At 40.2% G+C, this 13445-nt stretch overlaps 1 protein-coding gene across 3 annotated transcripts in view; it reads left to right on the plus strand.

The window, feature by feature from the left end:
• march8 (membrane-associated ring finger (C3HC4) 8) overlaps nucleotides 1-13445 on the plus strand; it is a 112806-nt gene that overhangs the window by 72188 nt on the left and 27173 nt on the right. For all 3 annotated transcript variants that reach the window (XM_034681715.1, XM_034681717.1, XM_034681716.1), the window contains exon 3: nucleotides 10992-11042. In XM_034681715.1, the coding sequence (XP_034537606.1) occupies nucleotides 10992-11042 (51 nt within the window). The remainder of the gene's footprint in view (nucleotides 1-10991; nucleotides 11043-13445) is intronic.

Here is a 13445-nt window from a genome sequence, read left to right on the forward strand (position 1 = left end):
TGTTACAGTGCATTTTTAAGATTTCACATCTGTTGGTGCTCTCCTGCCCAGCTGCCCACTCACAGTCAGTTTGCATTTCCTGTTCAAGTGGCCACTGGACTTTGGCAGGGATAGGAAACCACATAAAACCCAGCTTCCTCTCCTGATTGGACTCTTTTTCAGGGATGTTTCATACAGCATGTGACCTCTGAAGGAGATCACAGGTGGAGCTTAATGCAATGGAGGAGGGAGGAACTTGATGCAAAAGCATGCTCAAATCTATCTTTGGTTTTAAAAACTTCTTCCTGTCTGCATTTTCTATGTGCCAGCTGTATCTTAAATCTGAAAGCAGGTGAACAGTAGCTTACTTTACATTACTGTCGTTTGATTGGTGTGATTAGAAAGAATATCTCCACTTAGGAAGGAAATTTGGAGGCAGCTTGTCTGCATGAAAAAATCTTCTAAAAAAACAGGGTGGCCTCATTTCTAGATCTGCATTTGGCAGACTGATCAGCCCAAAGCAGATAATTTCATCCCCTTGCTATTTACTTCAGGGAGAGCTATTCAGATGTAAACACTGCTGTGTGCAGGCTGCCACAGGCCAAACTCTCAGTTTCTGTTCTTCATACCTGCAGGTGCATTACCCTTCCCCTGCCTGTCAAATGTCTGCTTGCTTTATTGTGTTTAGATGAAAACAATGTGGTCATGGTTGTCTGCCCTGGCTTTTGTTGTTTCTGTGAATGCGGTTTCATAACGTTTTTATCACAGTTCTCGTTTCAGAGTGACATTGATGTATTAAATTAGGCATGCACAACAGCAGACCACAGATAATGCTGCAGCTGTCTGAAAGTGAACATTTTAGCCGTAAAGCTACTTGCTGTGACTCAAGCATGTTGTTGTCTTTGTCTTTATTTACTTCACAGTTTCAGAATGCATACAACCTCCTTACCCAGGGTTTAAATGTTACACAAGGCAAGACAAACAAAGGAAATGTAACTTGTTAACTCAAGTTAATGTAAGAAACAAATAAAAGACAACTCTATGCTTAGGTACCATTAACACTATAAATCCCACATAGGACCTTTACATCAGAGTAGAGGGTTTTAACATGTAATTGGTGATTGAACCTCATGTGGGCAGACAGGTAAGGTCAAAGTGAGTTGTTCACACTCGCTACAGAGCCAAAACTCAGTGACGAAATAAACTCCCCGCACTCACACATTCCTGAGAGGAGCACATGTTATCCAAACAAGTGAAATCATGTGTCTGGACCATGGAGTGTGCAAGCCTTGGACAAAATGTTTAGAGCCTGTCGTGCAAGTATGCAACAGACAGAAGACTATCCGTACTGTGCATGTCAAGTTTTTGTAAGATGTTACTTTAACAGAACAGAATGAGCTGTGTGGCTCTGGGGAACTTAACTGTGCATTCTGACTAATTATTTGATTTGATTTTAGACTGTTAATGCATTAATGTATATTTATTCTCCTTCTCTCAATGTTCAGATTGAATTGCCTTCTCTTTGATCATTGAACACCCTCCCACTTAATTGAAAAATATAGTGGTTTTTTTTAACGTGTAGAACCATTAAAGAGGGAGGTGAAGATAAGCTGCTTGACATTAAACTGTGATGATCGGGGAAATTAGACCCCTCCTGTGTGCAGCAGCATGCAGACGTCACTTGTTAGAGACGTTTAACTAATTTACAGATAAAGAACCAGACTGGATTCAAATAAATGTGGAATTTCCTTTCTACACGCACATACACACATATATTTGTCCGTTAATTTCCCTGATTGAATTCCTCCGACAGGCCTCTCATTACCGCTGTCTGATAGCTATCATTCATTGGCTTCTCTGTCGCCGACTTTATGTCTCTTCCTCCCTCTTTTTCCTACGCTCTCCTGGGTGCTCCCTCCTTGTCTTGTTACGATGTCAGCTGTTTGTGGAAGGAGATAATAAAGTGAAATCTTTGGCCCTGTTTCAACAGAGGACCTGCAACCTGAATCCGCTCCCCGTCTCCCTGAATGTGAGGGAGAGCTCAGTGGGGATGTATCAGCATTGAGTGCACAGAGGTGTCATTGTTTAACATACTGTAGTTTATATTGGATGGAAGCCATTTCCCAAAAGTCTCTGTTATATTACCCTTTACTGCCCAGAATCAATTCTTACTGTCTCTAGCTGTCCTTGACCTGTGTTTTTCTGCCTCATGGCATCCTAAATGAGCATCCGACCAATTATCAGCATGAAAAGCTCTGAATTTGTTCTCTGTGTGCTTCCTTTACCACTAAAAGAGCAGTGTTTATTACATTAAACGTGAAGCTGAAGTCTATGCTTGGCTCTGAGGCGGAGGAAACTGAAGGTTTTATTTCATTATGTCCCTGTTGTGACTTGATGGTTGGTGCTCTTTGTTTTCTATAGCTTGAAGCATTCTGTACTACTTAGGTTTATATTTCTCAAGCTTTTACAAACGATCTGAGTATTGCCGGCAACAGAGAGGCTGTCTTCCACTTACTGCTGGCAGAGCTGAGATGTCGTGGTTGGTATTTCCGCTGCTTAACAGATGTAATTCACAGCAGCTAAAAGGCTTGTTAACTTAGAAACCCTACTATTGCCCTTTTGATGTAACTATTTCTCTGAATGTCACAATCTCTGGCCGTCTCGCTGCAGAGTAGACAAGTCTTTATTCGGATATTTCAAGGAATTAAACATAAGTTACAGTACATGACGTCAATTTAGGAAATAGATCTGAGAACATTTCAGATGTTAACATGAAATGACCTTTCAAGTGCAAAATGCATGGTTTACAATTCAAAAAAGACTTTTGTGAGGTCTATTTTTGTCTAGTTGAAACCTGTCTGCCCCGTAGATGTTCTTTTAAATCAGTCTACTATAAGAAATGTTAAAGCTGAAGGGCTTCACGCTCTACATCAGCTCTCATTTGCAGCCCCAGCCTGTCCTGTTTCATATCTGTGTTGGAAACAAAGCTGATGAAGTGTGAAGCCAGCCTCTGTTATCGAAGATCTCAGGTTTGAATTCTGAGAAACTACTGACCTCAAACTCGAAACATATCTTCCGATTCACACCCTGCATCTGTTACGTCAGCTCTGTGGTGATGCAGAATCTAGAAACCAGGTAGAAAGATTCACTTCTCTAATGAAGAAAATGTTGACAAAAGTAAGGGATGTTTTTCACAAGGAAAGTCATACATTAAGATTTGTGGTAAGAAGATATTGTAGAGGTGCAATTTAAGTTAGTTTTTGTGATCAGTTTATTCCTCTACAATAATTTTTTTCATTTGACCGTCAGTTGAAACAAAATATGTTCGACATAAATAATTAAAAAGATATTTTCACTGTTCAGGAACTTGAACCAAAAAGTATTCCTTGCTCAATGAAACTCCTGAAAGCACAGGAGCAGTTTGAACTTAAAAGTTAGGTATTCACTCAAATTTGGCTGCCTTGCCAAAATCACCTGAGCATGTCCATCCTGCACACTCCTCCACTACAGGTGTGCCTTATATGTAACATAATAGATGCAAACACAGGACCACTCAGACAACCACGGTCTAGTCAGATGTTGCCCCACACCCCAACCTCAACACAGAAGTGTTCAGCCGACTATTACTGAATAAAGACAATGCAAGTGCAAAAGGCACCTCTTTCTCCTGCTGGCATAGATGTCCATTATCTTTCAGGGGACAGTTTTGGAGTCAAATTGCTTTTTTATACTGCATAAACTCCGTCTCAACATGCTGTGAATGACTCGATCAGGAGACTATCTCACGAGGAGTTTATTAGAGTTTACATAACGCAGTGCAGCGAGGAGAAGAACAGGGATCAGTGTCTTAATTATGCTGATCTTTTGTCTGTTTTTCCACACTACACCATCAGTCCAGAGTTCAGTTTTTGTGTTTTGCTGACAATCCACAAAACTGTAGATTAACATCATGGTTCATGACCAATCTAAGTTTGATATCACATCATCACTTCAGTCTATAATGACCGGCTCCTCTCTGCTCGGTCACATGAGCATATACCTCCCCCGCCCTTGTTTGTGTTGCCAGAAGTCTGCATGACGGTTTATTATGATCATTTAATTTTCTTCAAAGCCAAAGATCATGTGTTTGGTTGAAGCATGAAAGTGAGTTCTGATCATAAGTGGTCACTGGAGACTCATTTGAGAAGGCATGATCTGGATATGTGTTGAACTGCTGTGATTAGAGTTGACCACTGTGATCGAATCAGCCAGGCCACATCACAAAACAAAAAATATGCCTGAAAAGATCAGCTTATTTAGATATTCTTTCAAATTGATTTTCTTTATTGACAAATAATTACTGATTTGCTTTCAGCTTAAGCTGCATGGCCTATAAAGTTGCACTTGTTGGTCAATTCAATGATTTGTAGATCCACAGATGAGTAATCACAAACTATCTTGAAAACCGGTTAATTGTTTCAGTCATTTTTTCAACAAAAAGTCAAACATCTGCAGTTTTCAGGCAATTAGTTGCAATGATCTCTCATGATTTTTGACATTTGATACACTTGAAGATGAATCTATAAACTATTGGACTATATGAAGTATGAATCAATGATGTAAATATTCAGTAGTGGAAGCTCTGCTTGTCTACTGTCAGCTCTGTCATGTCTTCATCAAAGAGAGGCACACATGGTAGATTCAGCTCTAATATTTGAAAAAGTTGTGTTCAAAAGAGAAACTTTGTGCAGAATGGGAAGATTTCAAAGAGTGGGGCTTAAATTCAAAGAGGTTTTATCTTTTAAGATTCCTGCATGAAAGCGGGCTGAGCCATCCTCCCTATGGGCCCAGAACAGAGCCCCGAAAGACACCGCCATCCCTCTGAATATGACCTCTCCTTCTCTGCCGCTCTCTCCTAAGCTCCGTCTCCTTACAAGCTCCAGCCTTCAGAGTCCAGTCTGAAAGTTGTGTTATCAAAGCCTGAGGCTGCGAACAGACCCACAGAGGAGGTGCAGAAAGACAGACACAGCCGAGTGTGAAACCTGAACCCTTCTTTACCAGAATAATGCATGAGCTTAGAGAATAAGGCCCTTTATATTCTGCCGTCATGGTGGTAGTGAAGGTGACTCCCGGACCTTGTACTGTAGGTAACTTCGTTAGGGAGGAAGGATTTGAGAGAAATTGGGTTAAAAAGAAAGAGAGAGAGCCTGATCTATTTCTCTTCTTCATCTTTTCTCATCTGTCTGCAACCTTTCTGCTCTAATCATCGCTGTCTATAAAACTTGTCTGCCCATTTGTGGCCTTGTTATTTCCCAGAAATCTCTCAGTCTGGGCATGTCTGCCTGTTACTCCCGTTTTTTGGCCAAGAAAGACGGATTAAGGGCAAGGATCATCAATTTGTTCCTCTCCTCTGCTGTGCCTGTTATCCTCCGTTGTCATCTGCTGTAAAAAATGAATTTCTATCCTCTTTGACAAACTTACAGTATCTTTTGCTGCACAAATTGCACCCATCGAGAGCTGCATTTACCATTTTGCAGAATCTTATCGCAGACATTGTGGAGGCAATGACATGGAGATGAAGGAAAACTGCTTTTTTGTTAATCCACTTGTGTAGTAACAGACTGGAGATCTTGCCCTTTGCGAGCAGAAACTCAAGTCGAATCCCCTCAAGGCCTTTTCTCTTTGAACCTTTTTAAATTTCAGTTTAACAAATTTGGTCTTACAGGACAGTGAACTGTTCAGTAACATTACACAGGCACGTCTTTTCAGGCAGTCCAGGAGTTTTTGCCTCCTCACAATGTCTGTGTGTAGATCCCATGCACAGATATGGATAATCTGTGTCCATATATAGCACAGAGTATATATATGAATATGGATGTCATGTCTCCATCTCCTCCCACTGTAAAAAATAACAAAGCTTAATACGGCTGCTATGGACACTTGCATGTTGCACTGTCCGAGGCATGCACAGAAGCAATCTGCCTCCTGGAGCCTTACGACTGACCTCACTTTCTTTCTGCTAAACCAAACTTACTGATAAAACATTGAAGATCCCTCAGGTGGGTCCAGTCCACAGCAGAATAGATTCTTGTGCTGATTTGAAGTAAACACTCACAGATATGGAACGTTCAATAACTCTTGCATTGTGTTTGTGTTGTAACGTTTTCTCTCACCGTTCCTCCTCTACTCTGCTCATGCAGTAAGGAATGCTGTAGGAACCTGTGTATGTCAACATAGCTGTCAACCATGATGTAATGTTCTTTATTTTTAACATCAAATATCAAAATTGAAACAACTGAAAAACAACATCCACTGCATCAGCAAGGAAATGCGTCTTGCAGAAAGTTAGCAGCTGAAGTACGGTTTGAGATCTTTGATAGTGGCCTCAAGTTTGCAGCTGACATTCCAGTCTGTTGAAGTGACAGGAAACTGTGTACAGATGTTCATTCAGTTTTGTGTTCCCTTCTTGTAAATGTCAGCTTTTTACTTCATCAGATAACAGGAGCCTGTGCTATTGTAGAGTTCTTTTATTCGTTATTTGGGGAAAGATTTAAATTCAGCAGTATTTCTGCATGTATTCACCCTATCTGTCTACTTCATTCATATCATCCTAATTACTTAAATTCAAATATGAGATGTTATCTTCCTAAGAATCCCTTTTTAACTTTCAAAGTGGTGCATTAGAGAGGAAACATGTTGATCTTTAAGCTTAGCTTTTTAAGGACTCAAAAATAAATTTGTCCAAAGTCATACTTTGCAGTATTTCAAATCTTACACGCAAACTCCTGTACACTATCTGTCAACATTTTGTTTATTGGCAATGCTTCAAGGCTAAATTGTCACCATTAAATGTATTATTGACAGTTAGTGTGCAGGAGTAAGCTTGCATTTGTTGATGGACTTATTCCTCGTCTATGCGTTTGTCTTCTAAAATAGATATGTGAAGTACTTTTTCTACAGTTCTGTGATGTTTTAGAATTTTGGGGTGGCGCAATCAAATTTTGCAAGGCGGCCACGCCACCCCTGACCTCCCCTCTGGACACGCTCCTGTTGATAACCTTGATACAGTCTGGATCGTCTAGAGCAGGGGTGTCAAACTCATTTCAGTTCAGGGGCCACATACAGCCCAATTGATCTAAAGTGGACCGGAACTGGGGTTTGACACCCCTGTTCTAGATACTTATTTCCTTCTTAGTAACATCATTATTCACAAATGATCATGGGAAGCTTTCACCTTTGATACTGAAGATGGCTGAGGAAAGAGAAAAAAAATGCAGAGAGCAAGCTGTAGGATTCAAATAACATAAGTAACTTAATAATCCCCCACGTTTACTCGATTAAGTCAGATAAAGTCGAAATGTAAAGGTTTCAGAGCCAGGATCAGAAATACCTTGTATATCCCAGGTTGAGGAGGGAGGGGGAATTCAGGCCTTACAGGTACTCTTATACAGAACGTAAGCTTTAAGGAGATTTAAGATACAAAATATGTAAGAAATCAATTATAATTATATCAGCATTCAGATTTGGTCTAAATCTGGTCAAATGTTTCCTTCTGGACTCTGAGGGGAGCTGGCGGCTTCATGAGATTCAAATAAGAGACATAAAAGTTGTTTAAATGTAATCTTTGCACAGACAACAAACTGACCGTGAGCTGTTACACTATTTTAAAGGTCAAGAAGTCTGTCTGGGTCTGAGTGCAGGAATGTTTGTATTATTCAAATATGGCTAATACAAAGGTTTTATCTTGTTGTTTCATCTCAGACTTTGTTGTCTTATCAGCATGTCTGCTACAGTGTGTGTGTGTGTGTGTGTGTGTGTGTGTGTGTGTGTGTGTGTGTGTGTGTGTGTGTGTGTGTGTGTGTCTGTGTGTCTGTGTCTGTGTGTGTGTGTGTGTGTGTGTGTGTGTGTGTGTCTGACCACAATCCAGTGTGTGTCTTTTGAATAAACGTCCTCGGGCGCTTTGTGAGACAGGCGCAAAATAAGGATGCAGGGAGAGGCAGAGACTGATGGAGAGACTTGGCACATATCACCATGGCAACTAGACACAGCGAGGACACGAGTGATGCACACAGTAATTATCAATTGGAGGCACGTCATGTTTTTCTCTTAGAGGTTCTGTGTGTGTGTGTTTGTGTGTGTGTGTGTGTGTGTGTGTGTGTGTGTGGACTCATGGTTCACGGGTTTCTGGTGGCAAGGTTAATGTACTTTCTGTTGGACAAGGACAGCAGAGGTAACACGTAAGCTGCAGATGCTTCTGGACAACAGGGTGAAAAGATCCCAGGGTCAAGATTTCCACACTAACAAAGCTGATTCTGCCTTCATTTGGCTGCCGAGTGCAAAGCCTACTCAAAGGACAGAATATATTTCAGGTGGTTCTGAGGCTTTTTCTGTCCTCTTTTCTGTAACATTGACTCTGAGAGTTGTGTCACGGCATCAGCCTGAAAGTGTGCTTCACAGGGAGCTGGATTAAAGTACAGTTTAAGATCAGAGGTAATGGCCACATGTTTGCAGCTGACATTTGTATGACATATTTGCCATGCAGCATTATTCGAATATAAAGATTCCCTGGGGTTCTGATTACATAATGAAGCAGTAAAAAGTGATCACTATCTGAAAAGAGTTTTAAGAAAATAGTTGCACACTTTTATTTCTCCACTCTGCTTGGACAGTTAAAAACACTTTTCCCAATGAAAAGATCTGTTTGTGTCCAAAGCACAGCAGTCCTGCTGTGAACTCAGCATTATATAACAATGATTGATTACTTGTCAAGGAACCACGCAAGGCTTTGATATGACCACTGAATGCAGCACAACACCCCAGTGGCTGTTTATTTAATGCTCTGATTCAAACTGGGAACATGGAGTGCAGATCAGGGATCATTAGGCCTCACAACGAAACCCAACAGGTCGGAGTGCTGACAGCTTTTGGCTCATTTCTCTCTCGGGGTTATGATACAAATACTGTGACACCATTTGATTTGGAGTTTGGATGGATGTGTTGTGCAGTCAGTGTGTTGTCCTTTGTCTCAAGCCAGAGAATTTTGATTTAGAGGCTTATAATGTTCACAGGCGCCTGAGCTGCTGAGAAATGTGGTTTTGCTCTTCAGTGGAAGAGGAACCATAAAACAGTTGTCTCTGTTCTGCTTTAAGTGGAATTTTCTTCATGTTTACTACCATATTTGCACTCTGGAAACGCCTCCTTTATGCTGGCTTTGCCATTTTTAGCTAGCAGCATGGCTCCAGGACATATTCTAACTGTCTGTGGATTCACTGCTTATTTCAAGGGTGCAATACATACCATGAATAGATTTTGTTCAGGTATCCATGTTTCATTCTAAATAGATAACTTTCATGATTACTTGACTTTTATAGCACCGTCATTAAATCCCACATGGACAAATAACTGCCCCAGAAATGTTCTGAAGTTGCTTAATCTCACATGTCTCACCAGCATGAAGTGAACACTGTTGGATGGAGGGGGGGTCTCAAGAGGAAAGCATGGGGTAAAAGGACACAGTAGTAGTCACTATGCAATATTTATAAGATGTCGAAGATGCCAGGCACACCTGGGTTATACTCTATGATGACAGTTTTTACTTTTCTATCAGTGCTCTGTGTAATTGGATTTATCTACAGTATCAGCAAATGTGTGGAAAAGAACAGAAAGGTTTGGAGCTGCTTCATTACATTCACCAAGATCACACCTGCTCGGCTTGCATCAGAATCCGAATCAGATTCAGGTTTATTGCCAAGTAGGTTTTACACAACTTGTCTTGTAGTAATCTGTCTTGGTGTTTTGGTGCAAAAACAATGTCACACATCCACGCACCCCGACTTCTTGCAGATATTTTGCTAGAAGGCTGGCAGGAAAAAATCAGGATGAAGTTGTGGGTGTAGTCTGAAAAAAATACTCAGCTGTTTGCTGTGCTGAATGTTTATCAGCAACTATTAGCATGCTAACTCACTGATTTAAGCAGGTAGACATGATTTACAATGTAAGTGCTGAACTAAACAGTCAATGTTTAGCAACGTTTAGCCTGCTACCTAAGCTGCAAAAACTTCAGTAAGTTAGCATTACTATAGTGAGCAAGTTTGGTATTCTAGCATCAGTTTTAAACTCAAAGCACTGCTGTACCTTCTTTACACCACTTTGCATTGACATGATTATATTTTTACCATGAAGTGAAGCTGTTTTTCAGACAACAAAGACACTTAAGAGCTGTGTACTAGATTTCTCAGAGCATTAAAACCTGTCCTGATAGTTGTTTATTTGTAACTTATCTGTAGCAGCACAAACCCTTCCACTACTTAAATATGTCTCTGCCAGACTTGTTATCAGATAATGTGAATGAATGACCTTTGTAATGTGATGTCATTTAATATGGCAAACAACTTACAGTTAGTTTTATCACCCGGACACTAACTCTGTCCCCCTTGTTTCTGCACAGTATGATGCAGTCTTGTCAGGCCATGTCACACTCATTCTTTTTAAGTTTATTTTTGGGCTTTAATGCCTTTACTGACAGGATAGGACAGTGGATAGAATAGCTAACTGGGAGGGAAAGTGGAGAATGACATTGTATATTGGGAAGCAGGTTGGAATTGAACCCAGGCCGACCGCTTTGAGGACTATAGCCTCTGTGTACGGTTGTGCTATTAAACCGCTAAGCCAAACCAGCACCTCAGGTCATGTAACAGTTTTTACAAACCTACCATGTTGTATGCATTCATATGAATAAGTCATTATACCCACACAACATGAATGCTGTGCCGTTAGCAGCTCATCTGTTTGTTTGCATACACCTCCTGTAAATGTCTGTTCTGTTAAAAGGGTCAGATGTGTATTATTTTTGTATGCCAAACAGCATATCACTGCTCTGCACCATTTATTACAAATGAAGCATGATGCCAATATTAATTGAAGGCTTTCTGCCAATTCTCATTGTGCAGAAAATGTGCAGGCTGAACAGCATCTCTTTCTGAATGCATGTCTTTTCACTCACTGGAGCTCTTCTCTCTTCTTTTCTTCCACAGAATGAAAAGCCTCTGGGTCATTCTGCCAGCAGGTCCAGCAATATATCAAAGGTGAGCAAAGCACACAAAAATGGAAAAATGTGAATGAATGATGTATGGCCTAACTCTGCCACAAAGAGAGAAAAGACAGTGAGCATAAAGACAGGAGGGCGGCTGTGAGGTGAGCTGTGGAGGAATGCAGAGATTGACAGGAGATATACTACGTGCAGCGGAGTGAAAACAGCTGATAGATAACCTGCCTCCATCGTCACAATCAGAGCTGCCTCTCTGATCATCCTCCAGAGAGCAGACGTGTCTTTACACCTCAGCTCACTGTGGCTCTCTGTCAGACAGCCCGTCAACTCTCCGTGACTCCTGTCTTTCTCGATTTTCTCTCCTCTTCTCTCCCTCTTTCTTTCCGTGGCTACAGCAGGCAAAGCTACAACCTGTGATCGAACGTGACTCCAGGGTTTCAGGCCACGTTCCCCTGAGCTTCTTATGGGATAAACTCTTTACTGGTGCTAATAGATGTCAGGGTCACTTCATCGGCACGAGACCACTCTGGCAGTAATGTTTGATCCATGCACTGGTCGGTCTTTGAACGTGAGAGAGGTGGAAGTTCTCGAGAGAAACCCATGATCATTTTCAGTCTAACAGTTATGGCTTTAGATACGTTTCTTAAGGCAATGTGCCAGCAAGGTGAATCATGAATGAACTCTTAAAACAAACAAATACTACATAACACCAGTTAATGCTCTTACTTTAAATGTTTTTCTTAGATTGGATAACTTCTTGTAATCACATAACTTAAAACATGCATCTTAACTGAATCACACAGACAGATGGCTCTCACATGTAGACTGTAGACTATAACTCCTTCACATTGCTGATCGGGATGATTCAAAGGTTGTGTGTCTGACTGCAGCCTGAGTCATCTCTAAGATGCACATTTTATCTGTTTATACAGCTGCCAGAAAATTCTACGCTGTGAGACCTTGAGTCCTTGTTTTGTTGTTGTGGTTGCTGATCTTGGATATGGAAAGAGTAGTCAAAAAAACAACAAATGGATCAGGAAAAACTTTTACAGCTTAAAGCACTCCACTAGCTACCTGTTTCTTTTATAATTGACTCTTATGTTCTTTACCTGAAGACATCTTTACCTGCTTATAAACCTTGACATGAGATTTTCCTTTATAAATATGACATCTTTCTTTTTTCATTCCCTTTAGCTTCCTTTAAATGTTTGTCCTCCATACAGGGGCAGATGAGAGGGCCTTCCCTTTTATAGCACCTAAACTATGAAACTCACCATCTTTGAAATCTAATCACTCGCTCTCAGTGTTTTTAAAAGTAAATTAAAGAGCTTTTAAATCTGACTTTATAATTTAGAGTATGAAATCTCTTTTATTATTGCTTTACAAAAAAAATTTACTCAATTTGTTTTGTCTCCTCACTGATTTTTTGTCTTTGTTGACTTGTTTTTACTCTTGAGATTTCATTAGTCACACTTTATCTGTTGTTTTCCTAGCAACAGCAATTGAGTATACCCAGGTGAGCAACTTAATTAGCCAAATAGAACAAATTGAACCTGTTTATAACCAAATCAATGGCTTGTGCATGAAGTTAAACGTGCTTGCACTGTAAAATGGAGCAGGTGCAAGCAGGTGAGGTGCGTAACTGCTGTGAGTACAAAGTCTGTTAAATCCGAGGCTTTGAAATAAAGTTAAAGTACAGCTATAAAAAAGTAATGTGATAATTATAAAACAGCACGTGTGGTTGTGCCCTATGATCACTTCTAGATAAGTGAACTTTGGAGTAATATAAAAAACGATGGTTGAATTATAAAACGTGGACTCCTTAAAGTAACGTGTGCTCAACAATCAGAGAGGCCTGAGTCCAAAAATTGGACCAAAAAAAGGAGGGAAATTGAAGGACACTTTCCACAAATCTTAATCTCAGTAAAAGATGATAGACAACTTGTTCTTTGGACATTACAAGTGTCATACAGATTTAACAGAAGCGATTCAACACTTCAATTAGTAATAGAATATTGCGCTCGATGTCCTTGAAGGTGGATTTTGTTACCCAGTCACCAAATGTCTTGATACCAAAACAGGTGATTTTATAAAAGTGTTGATTCATTCAGTGTTAGTCTTGAGCTTGGTATAGAAATGTTGGCCAATGGTTGTTCGGTGTTTCCTTATTCCTCATATGATGTCCTCAAATGCTTAGTTTGTTCATAGTTCAAAGATATTCAGTTAAACGTCAAAGAGGAAAAGAGAATCAAGAAAATATTTATGTTGATGAAACTGCAGTCAAAGAATTTGACCTTTTTGCCAACAAACAATTACTTCAAACTACTCCTACAGTATCAAAATAATCGACTTTCTGTTTAATTCATTGCACCTCTTGTTGGTTTATTGGTTTTCTTTGTACAAACACACACAAGATTGATAGGAATTCAAAGTGTCTGCT

This window comes from Notolabrus celidotus, chromosome 4 (assembly GCF_009762535.1).
Source record: "Notolabrus celidotus isolate fNotCel1 chromosome 4, fNotCel1.pri, whole genome shotgun sequence".
Taxonomy (NCBI): Eukaryota; Metazoa; Chordata; class Actinopteri; order Labriformes; family Labridae; genus Notolabrus; species Notolabrus celidotus.